The 13,627-nt window shown below is 33.1% G+C and overlaps 1 protein-coding gene across 1 annotated transcript in view; it reads right to left on the minus strand.

Annotated features, from left to right (window-relative positions):
* The window catches only part of LOC150092464 (dynactin subunit 1-like), a 334,669-nt gene that overhangs the window by 117,223 nt on the left and 203,819 nt on the right, over window positions 1–13,627 (minus strand). The window contains exons 16-17 of the mRNA XM_090414876.1: window positions 10,751–10,836; window positions 2,935–3,062 (exon numbers count right to left, since the gene is read on the minus strand). Of these exons, the coding sequence (XP_090271002.1) occupies window positions 2,935–3,062; window positions 10,751–10,836 (214 nt within the window). The remainder of the gene's footprint in view (window positions 1–2,934; window positions 3,063–10,750; window positions 10,837–13,627) is intronic.

Genomic DNA, 13,627 nt, shown 5'->3' on the forward strand with positions numbered 1-13,627 from the left:
ACTGCTGTATGAGCTGTAAGATTTAACTGTATACAAACATAAAAATAATAAAACATATATATATATTTTCACAAAATTTCTTAGCGAAATGTATGTAGTCATACTAAAATTATAAACAATGATTTAACATATATAAAAATTAGGATTTATTTGGCTCTTCTATTCTGTCACTTGATAAACAGGCACATTAAACAATTAAAACAACACAATTGGAAGAATAATTTATATTGTACTCATTGAATGGTAAAAACTTGAGTTTGATTCTCATCGTGACAAAAAGAATCTTTCTAAGGGCTTCTGCAATTGAGGTGAATGAGCAAATTTCATATGGAGGTAGAAGGATTTTTTCTCACAGAAACTTGGGGGTTTTTCATCTGCATACACACAAATCAGCAAGAGAACATACAATTCATTGACACAAAAATACTATTGGTGGCAGATGGAGGATGGAGTTGTGGACAGTGGGTTGTTGGTGTGGTGAATCTTGGACTGTTTGGAGATGTCATGTAGTAATAAAAGTGTTTCAAAATAATGTATACACACTTTAAAAATATATATTTTGTGTGAACAATTTCAATATGATTTTGGTATTTTAAAGCTAAAACAGATACAATTACATGTGTTAATATTAAACACATGTAATTGTATGTAACACATGTAATCATGGCTTAGGAAATTTTTGTAATGGGATACTTGAAAAATTATGTTTACAGTCATAAGCACTGGAGAAAATGTGGAAGGCAATAGAGTAAGAAGCAGAAAACATTTCATCTGACTTGTATGTTACAGATTGTATAACTGTTGAAGAGAGAGCTGTTCCTCATGTATGAGTATATCTGTGCTGAAGGCAGACTGTTTGAATAGATCCACCCAGTTTGGTTACTGGAGAAAATTGTATCTTAGCCTTAAAATACAAAAAAAAAATTATGTTATACTTATTTACGCTGTTCACAAAATATACATATTTAAAGTGTGTATATATCATTTGTGTGTGTGTGTGTGTATATATATATATATATATATATATATATATATAAATAAATAAACAGAAAAAAAACTAAAATCATGTTTAATCATTTTGTAACAGCAAAAAACAATAATAGAAAACAATTTCTTGGAAAGAGTCTCTTCATATACATACTTAGGTCATCTCACTGATCCAAACTGTGGACTCCAAAAGGAAATAAATAAAAGAGTTCAACTTGCCTGGAGTGCATTCAGAAAATTGAAAAGCATTTTTCAAAACAGTGATGTCCCACTCTGCTTAAAAAGGAAGACATTTACTCAGTGTATACTTCCAGTCATCACATATGGTTGTGAAACTTGGTCTCTAACAAAAGCACCGGCAAATACACTAGCAACAACTCAAATAAAAATGGAGAGATAAGAAGTGAAATACCTGGATAAAAAGCCAGACTCATATAACACTGACATCATTCTTCACCACAAGCAACTAAAATGGAAATGGGCCAGACATCAATCCAGAAGAGAAGATGAGCGATGGACCATCATACTAATGAACTGGATTTCAAAAGAAAGGTAATGAGACCGAGGATGTCCTACAAGAAGATTGGAATGATGAATTGTCAAATTTTGTTGGGAAAAATGGGTTCAACCAATTTCTCTGGCCAAGAACAGAGAAAGGTGGAAAGAACTGGAGGAGGCCTTCATTCAGTAGCAGACAGAAAATGGCTGAAAAGAAGAATATATCATTTTGAAACACCCTGAAAATATATGTATAAAATGTAAGAATCATTCCAGGAGAGGATTCTAGATATGCAAAGGAGTGTAACCTTGACATTCCTGCCAACCCAAACCAGACATAGATTGTTTTATTTTTGTAGAGATGGTCTTTGTGCATTGTGTAAGCCATCAATTGGAAACCAAAGAATGAAACAATGATCAATATCAAGTTTTGTATAAAACTGGGAAAAAGTGTGTTGAAATACATGAAATATTATGACCAAATTTGAAGATAAAGGGGTACAATTTATACTAGGAAGTGACTACAAGTTAGCATTGGTAATGATAGCAGTTAAATGTTTGCAAAGAATCAATTAATTCCATAACCACAGACTTCGGAAGAGAAAAATTTATTTGAAGCTTATTTTACACTTTTGTATGACGTGGAAAAAACCCAGAAAATGGATGTTTGCAAAAGATTTTGTTCAAACAGCATATAGGGAACTTAAACACCATTATTACTAGGGATGAGAAGTGCTTCCAGCATGATACTGAAAAAAAAAAAAAAGTGCAGAATGGAAATCAAGGCCTAACAATTGGTGTATTTTCCTAAATTATGCATTATCAAAAAACCATGGTATTACGTTATTTGATCACAAAGGAATAATCTACATGAAATTCATTCTGGAAGGAAGACTGTTACTTACCAGTGATTGTTACTTAGCAGTACTGAAATGTTTGTTGGCGAGAATCATATGCAAGTGGCCAGATTTGGAACAGCGCCTGCTCACACAGTGATCATTATGTAGATATTTCTGATTCACAGAAAAGGATGCAGTGCTCAAACATCCTCTTTATTCTTTTGACTTGGTTCCAGAAGAGTTTTTTTTCTATTTCTCAAGTTAAATTTGAGACCAAAAGGGTCATCAGTTTGAAAGTGCTCCTATTAAATTTTGTTCAGCTCTTGCTTTCTTCTGAATGTGAGAGCTGAATTAAATACCATCACATCAAATAAACCTTACAAAGCCTGTATACATATTGTAATAAGTGTACTTGGACATGTGGAAATTATTTGGAAGAATGAGTATGAAAATATTTTTTTTATCCATATATTGGCTTATTTGAATTCAGTCTGATTATTATTATTTTATTTGTCACTGTATACTTCAATAATTTAATGATATTAATATCATTCAATTTCATTTGATGATTGCAATGATGAAATTTAAATTTTATCAGAATATAACATACCTTATGTACTGATGTAACAGATACTGAAGATTATATAATTTAACAAGAAGGCGACATGCAAAGGTAAACTGATCTACTTTGTGTGTTTTCAGCAGAACATCTTTATTAATTTGTTCTGGTCGTGGAAACTATTAAAGAAATGCAACAGACAGTTAATAAAATTTAAAATCACTGTATTAAATCAAATAAAATTTTATCAAAATATTACATATTATATACTGATGTAATAGATACTGAAGATTATATAATTTAACAAGAATAATTCTGAAATTTTAACAAAATTTCAGAATTATTATTATGTTTAAAAGATTAAATAAAATAAATTCATGAAATAGCACACAATGGATGAAATATTTAAACCAAGTGTGTTAGTAAAATATACAAGCTGAAAGTGTCAAATTCTGTTAATATTCAGAAGTTTTGCTTAAACTACAAACATTAAGTACATTAAACGAGATTACCTCATCATCATCATCAATTTCCTGCCATTTACCCTCAAGGGGTGTACAGGATATGATAGTACTACATGAAAAAATTACATCATTACTAACTTCCTATCTACAATTTTCCTCCAAATCAGTCTGTTACTTGTCAAGACTCCAACATTATCAGATCTTATATTTCTATTCTCTAAGGCACTTTGTACTGTATCAATCCACCTATATCTTGGTCTTCCTCTGGGTCGTTTTCCTGCCAACCTGGCAGAGAACACTTCTTTTGCTAATCTTTTCTCTCCCATTCCATTTAAGTGACCATACCACCTGAGATTCGCTGTGCTAATGCATTCCTGGATGCTGACAATGTCAAGTTCTTTCCTAATATCCTCGTTTTTAATATGATATTGCCATTGATGCCATTTGTTCATGCCTCTAATCTTTCTCAGGACTCTCATATCTGCGGTCTCTAGTCTTTGGTCAAGTGTTTTACTTCTGATCCAGCTCTCAGATCCATAACTTAAAATTGGTTTGAACACTGTCTTGTATACAGCTAATTAGTGTTCTGACTAATTTCTCCCTTATTCCATATGAATTTATTCAATTGACTTCCCACCATACCAGCTTTGTTGATTCTGTTGTCTATTTCTATATTCAATTTACCATCTTCACTAAAAATCGTGCCTAAGTAGCTGAAATGTTTTACTTGTTCCACAGATTCTTCGTTCACAACACAGTTGACATTTCAATGATTCTGCCTATTTTCATTGTCTTTGTCTTTTTATTGCTGACCTTCATACCATATCTATTACAACAGTTATTCAATTTAGTCAGAGAATCTTACAGACTTGTAGCAGATTTATTTAGAAGTATAACATTATCCACATAAAGCAAAGAGCTGACATTAACATCTCCAACTTTGATATCATGTTTAATACCACTTTCCTTCATAATGTGATCCATATAGATAATGAATAACAGAGGGGATAACATACATCCTTGTCTGACACCAGATTTAACATTAAACCATCTTCCTGTACTTCCTTCAATTCTAACTGCTGACTTACAACTCAAATAAAGACTAAGTATTACTTGATATAATGCCCCATTGACACCATATAACTTCAGTGTACTGAATAGCTTCTCTCTTGGCACCTTGTCATATGCCTTTTCCAAATCGACAAAACTTAAATACAGATCTTTGTTATATTCCCATGCTTTCTCGACTATTTGTCATAAAGTGAAAACATCTGATCGTGACAGCCTCTATTTGGCCTGAATCCAGCTTGTTCTTCACCAAGCTTTTCTTCCACAATTCTTCTCAATCGTTTCTCAAGTATACTTGCATAGATCTTGCCAGGAACACTCAGTAGGGAAATACCTCTGTAATTCTCACATTCAGTTTTATTTCCCTTTTTATATATGGGTACTATGAGAGCTCTACTCCAATCATTGGGAATTCGTCCCTCTGTCCAGGCTTTCTGAAATATGCAGTGCAGCCACTGTAAGACTTTTATACCACCATACTTCAGCATTTCTGGTCGAATATCATCCACTCCTGCTGCCTTTCCACATTTTAAGCCTTTGATGGCTTTTTCTACTTCAAGTATGGATATGTATTCCTGACTACATGTCTGTTCAGTGTTTTTTACTACTGTGCTGTCATCACTGCTTCTTTCATTTAGCAGTTTTTCAAAGTAATTACTCCATACTTCAAGGATATCCTTTTCTTCCGTTTTCATGTCACCTTTTACATTTTACAGCACTCTTTCCTCCATTCCTAAGTTTCTTCAACAACCTCCAGAATATTTTGCCGCCTTCTTGATATTTATTTCCTATATTCTTGCCAAAGTCCTCCCATGACTTTTGTTTAGCTAGTTTTACACAGTGTTTAGCATTCTTGCATTTGTCTCTGTATTCTCTAAGAGCCCAAGCTGAGTTATTTGCCAGGAACTTTTGATATGCTTTCTTCTTTTCCTTCACTGCCTCTTTAACTTCCTGTGTCCACCATGGAGTTCTAATTTTTTTATCCTTGCAGACAACTTCACCACATGCCTCTCTAGCTGAGTCAATCAGGGCTTTCTTCAAGGCTTGCCACTGAATCTCCAAGGTCTGATTCCTGTTCTCAAACTCTTTCATTTTTTCTTCAATAATCTTTGTGTATTTTAGTCTACAGTTCACATCTGAGAGCTGCTCAACTTTTATTTGCTTTAACACTTTCTTACATGTTATTCTTTTCGATATGAAATTCAATTTTATCCTGCTCAAGACTAAATAGTGATCACTTCCAATTTTAAATCCTCTGTACACTCTGGTGTCCTGCACCAGGGAGAAAACCTCACTATCTACAATAACATAGTCAATTAGACTTTTCTTATTCCTTGCCTCTTCTCTCCATGTGAATTTGTGCACATTTTTATATTGGAACATGGTGTTAGTAAAATATACAAGCTAAAAGTGTCAAATTCCATTAATATTCAGAAGTTTTGCTTAAACTACAAACATTAAGTACATTAAACAAGATTACCTAGGAATGCAAAAACAAACAGGAACAACTGGGATGGATGCTATATTCAGGGGAGTATAGATTTCTGTGACACAATAACCTAAAGGCACTGATGTGTTATTGTCAATAACTGCTTTTTCTTAAGTTCCCTTTGATTAATGTTTAATCAAATGGGTAACTTATTTTAGTCTGGCAGAAGACTGGTCCATTTATTTATTTATTTATTTTTATACTAAGCAAACAAGATAAATGAAAATTTGTCTTGCTTTTTATCCTCACCTCACCAATCTCCACCTCCTTGTTGTGCACCCTGTTAATAAGTATTTACCTGGATTCTAAATGAATGAGGGATGGATGGTAATTTGTGAATTAGCAAACCAAATTACATTCTTGCTGGCTTAAACAAAAATACAAAATCATAGTATAATGACAGAATTTCATGCCAGCTGGAGTGTTGCTCAATTAAACAAGCCCAGTGTTGTTTTTGTCAGGGAAAGAGGATGAACAGTGTAAAATCAGCTACCGGAACAAATTTCAAGATTGGCACCATCGATATATAATGCATCGATGGAAAAGAAATGGAACTAGTATAAGAACTGGATAAGTACCATACTGACATGATAGGAGTTACTGAAACAAAGAAAGAAAGAAACGAGTGACATTTTTGTAAGCAAAAAATATAAGACGTCATAGTCAGATAATAACAATCTGGAAATAGAAGGTTCAACAATAGTATTCAACTAAATATGAGGATAATTTTCTTGAATAGCAGGCAATATCAAGCAGAATGATGTGGGCAAGTTAACAGAATAGGTAACTGGATAACGAGAATTATTAGTGCCCATGGTTCACAGTAGGGTCTACTAAGGAAGAAGTGAAGACAGTTAATACAATGAATAAAAAAAATGAAAAGTTAGTCCTTGTTGGAGATCTAAACAGCAGAATAAGAAATGATTACCAGACACACAGTTGTTGTTTTTTTCTCCAAATATTTTGGGAAAATTTGGAAAAAAGAGCAAAGCAAATAATAATCAAAAGTGCCTGCTGGATTTCTCCTCAGGCCATAGATTAGTTATTAACACCATGTCAACATAAAGATGTGCATAAATTCAAATGGAGAGAAGACGCAAGAAATAAAAAAAAACGTCTCATTGATTATGCTATTGTTTACAGCAATATCTTCACACTGGTTCAGGATACAAGATGTACAGAGGATCTGAAATTGGAAGTGGTCACCATTTAGTTCTGAGTAAAAAAAAAAGTTGAACTAAACCCTGGAGATTGCGTGTCAGATCCCGAAGAAACCATTGATTATTTCAGCTAGAGGCACATGTAGTGAGGTCGTTTGCAAGGAGACAAAAATTAGAACTGCATGGTGGAGTCAGGAAGTTAAAGATTAATCAAAGAAAAGAAAGTATATTGAAAGTTCTTGGAAAATAACTCAGCTTGTGCTCTGAAAGAATACAGAGAAAAATGTAAAAAAGCAAAGCACTGTGTAAAACTGGCTAAACAAAAGTCATGGAAACATTTTGGTAAGAACATAAAAAATAAATATCAGGAAGGTGTCAAGATATTCTGGAGTCTATCAGAAAAGCTTAGAAATTGAGGAAAACTACTTTAAAAGGAATCAAATATGATAAAGGCAACTCAAAAAATGAAGATAAAGATATTCCAGATGTCTGCAGTAATTCTTGTGAAAGCTTGCTAAATGAAACAAGTGATAGCATGGTGGTAGAAAACACTCTGCAGGAATGGAATCAGAAATACATGTCGATATGTGAAGTACAAAAAAACCATCAAAAACCTGAAATATGGAAAGGCAGATAACATATAAGAAGATAACATTTGGCCAGAAGAAATGCTCAAATATGGAGAAGTATGGTATTTGACCCTCTAAATTATGCAGTACCTATACTGCATAATATAGAGGGTCTGTTCAGAAAGTTGAATTTCAGTGAATGAGTTAGAGCTCTCATCATCATCATTCTCATCTATAAAATGGAATGCGAGAATTAAAGAGGAATTTCTGTATGTAGTGTAGGTTAGATTTATGCAAGTACACTTGAGAAGTGGCTAAGAAAAATTGTGGAAGAACAATTTGAAGACCAAGCTGGGTTCAGGCAAAAGACAGGCTAGCAAGATCTAATTTTCACTTTTTGAGAAAGGAATATAACATGGACCTGTACTTAAATTTGTAGATCTGGAAAAGGCATATGTCAAGGTATCTAGAAAAGAGGTTTTCAAAATGCTACAATTATATGGAGTAGTCTACATCTAAGTTTCAGGTCAGCAGTTAGAATTAAGGAAATACAGGAAAGTAGTTTGATGTAAAATCAAGTGAAAGACAAAGGGGCACACTGTCTCTACTCTTATTTTTCATCTATATGGACCACATTATGAAAAAAAGTGATATTAAACCTGATAAAGAGCTGGGTTTCATTCTCTGATATCAAACTTAGCTGTCTACAAAGGCTCATATGTTGACAGTTCATGTTGAGTTTTATTGTGGCTTAATTCACAACACAAGACACTAATTAGAAAATAAATACTATATTTATTTACACAGCTGCTGATATTTACTTAGCTCTTTACTTCATGGAGATGATGTTGTATTTTTAAATAAGTCCAGTGGAAATCTCCAGAATACTCCAACCAAACTGAATAACAGCTGTAACAAATTTGGCATGAAAATCAGCAAGTTGAATTCTAGATGAATGAGTTAGAGCTCTCATCTATAAAATGGAATGCGAGAATGTAAAAAGACAAAAATTATGAAAATAGACAGAAATAGAAAACTTCAACTGCATCTTCAATGTAATATAATAAATTTAGTTTAATCCTTTATCCAAGTGTAAGCAAACAAAGTTTGTGCCTGAAAAAATCTTCAGAACTGAGGTAAAGTGGTGCATCCCTGGCAACTCGTATAGGTAAATAACACCTCTCCATTGCTTCTGCCTGAGTATCACCACTCTGGGTCTGCCTCCCACTGACGAGACCTCAATAAAGGTCGAAACCGGTCTGGGTAGTGGCCCAAATACCTTACCTTAATGCATAGCAGTATACATGTCTGCAAGGATATGTGCTTTGCATTATGGGAGATACTGAGACAAGGAGTTATGAGAGCTTGGTCCATCTTTGCAATGAGTTGCAAAGGGATGTACCACCTTATCTCAGTTCTGAAGATATTTTCAGGTGCAAACTTTGTTTGCTTACACTTGGATAAAGGATTAAACTAAATTTATTATAGTCTAACCAAGTGCAAAATAAACTTCCTGCATCTTCAATGGAGAACATGTAAAATATTTCAGCTAATAATGCACAGTTTATAGTGAAGATGCCAAATTAAATATGGAAACGGAGAACAAATAAGCAAAGTTGGTATAATAGGGAGCCAGATGAATAAATTTACATCATTAATATATCATTTATATGATATATATATATATATATATATATACATAAAGCTCTACATCATTAATATATTCTATATATATATAAAAAGATAAGCCAAAATTTGAAACGTTTTTGTGTCACGTTTTTTGTTTCTTCATTGTTTAATGTGTTTACCTTCATGAGACAAACACATTGTTGTCTCATGTTTTGAGTCATCAGAATTGAAGGAGAGGCTTACCAGCCTAGAATTCGGGGGGGGGGGGGGGGGCTAGGCGCCAGAGGCCCCCCCCAGTATCAGTAAAACAATATACTAATATTATGGAATGGATTGCCATTGGATGTTGTGAGTGAAAGCAGTGTGAATGAATTCAAGAATAAGTATGATAGCTGATGCTTGTAATATGTGTCCTCTCTCTCTCTTGATGAATCTCTGACTCCCTGGAGGTCTCTCTTAATAATAACAATAATAATAATACATCTGCTTTAGAAAATATTCATGAAGAACAAATGAAGTATAGAACTTTGTTAACATTAGAGTTCTTCAAACAATCTTCCACTTATGTATGAAATCTTTTTCTTTGTCACAAGTACATGTTATCACATGAAATGTGCAAAAATATCCAAACTGACATGTATTATAAAGAAGAAAGTATAATTTTCTCTCTTAAAACAATTACAATATTTTATCTTTAATTCAAATTTTGTTGCTAGAACATGTCAGTATGGACAGCAAGTAGTCCAATTACTAAAGGAAATTGACTTGCCAAAACTGAATTAAAGTTTATCCTTTAATGCTGAGACCTTCTTTCAGATAAATCTATTGGTCACTGTGTTTCATTCCTTAACTCTCTCTCTTTCTCTCTCTAAAAAACCATACTGCATTCAATTATCAAACAATACTTCATATTCAAAGCTGTTATAATGGGTTGTGCTGCTTCTTGGAAGTCTGTGTAATGTATGCATGCACTTGCTATCAAACTGACAGTTAAAATGTGTTCCTTCAACAGGAAGGACAAATAACATGTAAAAGAAACTTTCAGGTAAGAAAGACAATTTATATAGTTTCTGTTTATTAAAGTAAAAGAGTACTTAGTTCTTGATAATTGACAACTGAAATAAATGCAGTTCTTGAAATCAGAAAACTGTTCAACTCCATGCATTTAGAGTTTTATTGCCATTATAAAACATCACTAAAGTTTAGTAACACTTTACAATAAAGTATTACACCAATATTTTAGTGGAGACAGAGACAAGTGAATTTTCTTATTTATTAAAAAAAATATAAATTTGAAATATTAGATAGCGTTAACTCTATAATGGTGGGTTAATGAATCTCCTATCATAAAATCTATTTTCCATTATGTAATTTAAAATAATTTTTGAAAGTAATTATTAAACAACGTGTGGAATATCTGAGTGATAATTGTTAGATATTCTACATGTTAATATAATTCTGATCTACACTAATGAAAGTATTTTTTACCTTTTCTTTCACTTGAGAAGCCAATATATCTGCTTTAGTGATGATACGAGGAACAAGCAACATCACGAGGATAGCATCATGGTCACCTAAAATAGATATATTTGCAGTGGTCTTATTTTTTTTATTTATTTATGAAGACAGCCAATTATTAAAAATAAGAATAACTTTTAAGCAAATGATTATGGAAAATCATCTTTCGGTGCTTTTCTTCAATAATTATTAATTACTGAAGAAAAGCACATTGATATTACTTTCTGCTCTTTCAGGCATACTTTATGTGTAAAAGAGTAAGAAGAGTAATAATCTCTGACATGAGCAAGACATTTTGGACAATTTTTTCTTCTACGTAATCACAACATACACAACATTCTGGAAATGTTCCATTGGACTGAGATCAGGACTTTGTGTAGACCAGTAATTTTTTCCCCACTTTCCTCAAGCAATGTTGCTACAGTGCTTGTAGTGATATGGTGCATTGTTATGTTGAAAATATACATAAGTCTGTCCCATAAACCTGCATTAACAGGTTTATGGAACATTACACCTCTATTTGTCAAGCTAGATTCTGAATGATGTACTCTGGCATAGTGTGTTTCTCAGCTATTCACCACACCTACACTCATCAATCCAATTGGAGGAGGGAGGGGGAGAGGAGCATGATTTATTGGTATTAATAGTAGGTAATCAGAACCCATATAGACTCTCTTGAATTCTTGGTTGATTGTTTCCACATCATACTGGCAAGATTGCTATTTTCTTTACCAATTTCCAAGGGTCCTTTATTTAGTCCCTTGCTGTTACTTTGTTGTCAGCTTCCTGTGTGTCAGTTTCTTGGCTGAGGTGGCACAATCATATTTCCAGTGGCTGATAATGTTGTTTACAATTCATTTTGAATGGAGTCTTCTACCAGTCACAAATGGGTTGGTCACTGATATGGTATTTATGATAACATTACCTTCAAAGTCTATGTTCTTCTTCTTCATAGTACTGACAGTACACATACAGAGCTGACTCTATGGATGTATCTGTTAGCTTTTAAGTGAATCTCACTCATGAAAGGTTGTTAATGTATCATCCATTTAGTACTGTGGAGAGAGTATTGAATAAAGTGAGAAAGAATATGAATAAAACACAGACCATCATGAGATAGGTTAGTTTTATCTTGTTGATGACTAGGTGTTATGACAGTAATCCCATTCAGCGTGAGAAGAACTGTATGTTAGGGCAGGGGTATATGTGCTTAGTTGAGCAATTAAAATTATACCACTCATGCCACATGTATTGAAAGGCAGTGCAAGCCAAGCGTGCTTTCATTAATACAATAAGGTCACTAGAATGGAAGCATTAAGACAGTCAGGGATATTATGTGGCCAACATTTATACTTCTAGTACCTCTATAATGCAGTTAAAAGAATAACAGGACATACATTCTTTGATTGGAAAAACCTAAGTTTAATTGTAATTAAGAAAAAAAAATCTTTATATGAGCTTTTTCAAATGAAACTGAGTTAGCCAATCTCATGTGGAGAAAGCACAGCTTATTTCTCCAAGAAACTAAGGCTATGAGTCCAGTGTATTATGCCTGTAAATTGTGTTCTTCTGGCTGGATCTGTTTTGTCAGATGAAAAATCTGAGTTTCTAGGAGGAAAATTCTACCCCCACATGTGAAGAGAGGAATATACAAAGATGGCCCAAAAGTAATAGGGTAGTAACTGGAACAATAGTTACTGCCCTATTATGGTAAGTAACATTGGAAAGGGGGGGGGGGGTTAATGGTTTATTTCTAAATAGTTACAATTTCATCATTTGATTTTTGTCTGATATTACTGGCTTTTGCTTAATGTTATTAACTAAATTATTTTTCATATATTTTTGCTTCAATATAGATTTCCTGAATGTTCTATCACTTCTGGGCCTTATATATTAATATATTTCATTCTAAAACAGAGGGTGTCTTAATATTTATTTCAATTACAGCATGCATGTGTGCACACACACACACACACACACACACACACACACACACACACACACACACACACACACACACACACACACACACAAAGAGATCTACAGTCAACCTATTTGGTTGAATGGATAGTGCACATGCTTCCCAATGTAGGTTGAAATCTGATCACAGGTATGATTATGAATTTCATTGCCCTATGAACATCCTCTTACTTAATGGAGGTCTGAAGTGGCTTGAAAATGTCTGTTGTTTGGTTTCTAGAGCAGAGACCTTTGTTATGTGAAAGCTAAGTGTAGCACTCACATAACAGCAAAAAAAAGTAAGAAAGTTTTATTATTTTTTTATTTTTAATTTTGTGTAAGGATAAATGCAATCCACTATGTACACATGGTGACAGGGACTAGATAATATTTTATTCTATAACACTTTTTTTTATTTTTATTAATACTGTTTGTAGCTCATTTAAAAAAAAATATAAAAAACGATTCTCTCTCTTGAAGGCAGAAATGCATATACTCTGAAGCATATTTTTTATTATTGCTGAATTGCAACATGGCCTATAATGATTTCTATGGATGTTTTCAGAGAATGACTACTTGTTAACTGCTGCATGTGTAATGTTGAGCTATAAGTTTAGTACATTCTATTCTGTTTTCTTATTTTAATGTATTCCTACATATACTGGTATTCTGAAAGTGATGTTGAGTTTTTGAGAGTATTTTTTAATATATTTTCAAACTTGAATTATTTTCTAAAATAAACACAAAAAAGTAATTCTTCACTGAAGATTCTTTACAGGCTCTTGACAAATTTGAGATAAGATTAATTTTAGTACAAGATGTTTGATTTTCATTTATATGGCATCCTCAGCCTCTTCTCCAATCTGCTAATTGAAGACACAAGTTTTC

Source organism: Typopeltis vanoorti, chromosome 26, assembly GCF_054136105.1.
Source record: "Typopeltis vanoorti isolate ZY-2024b chromosome 26, IOZ_Tvanoo_1.0, whole genome shotgun sequence".
NCBI lineage: Eukaryota > Metazoa > Arthropoda > Arachnida > Uropygi > Thelyphonidae > Typopeltis > Typopeltis vanoorti.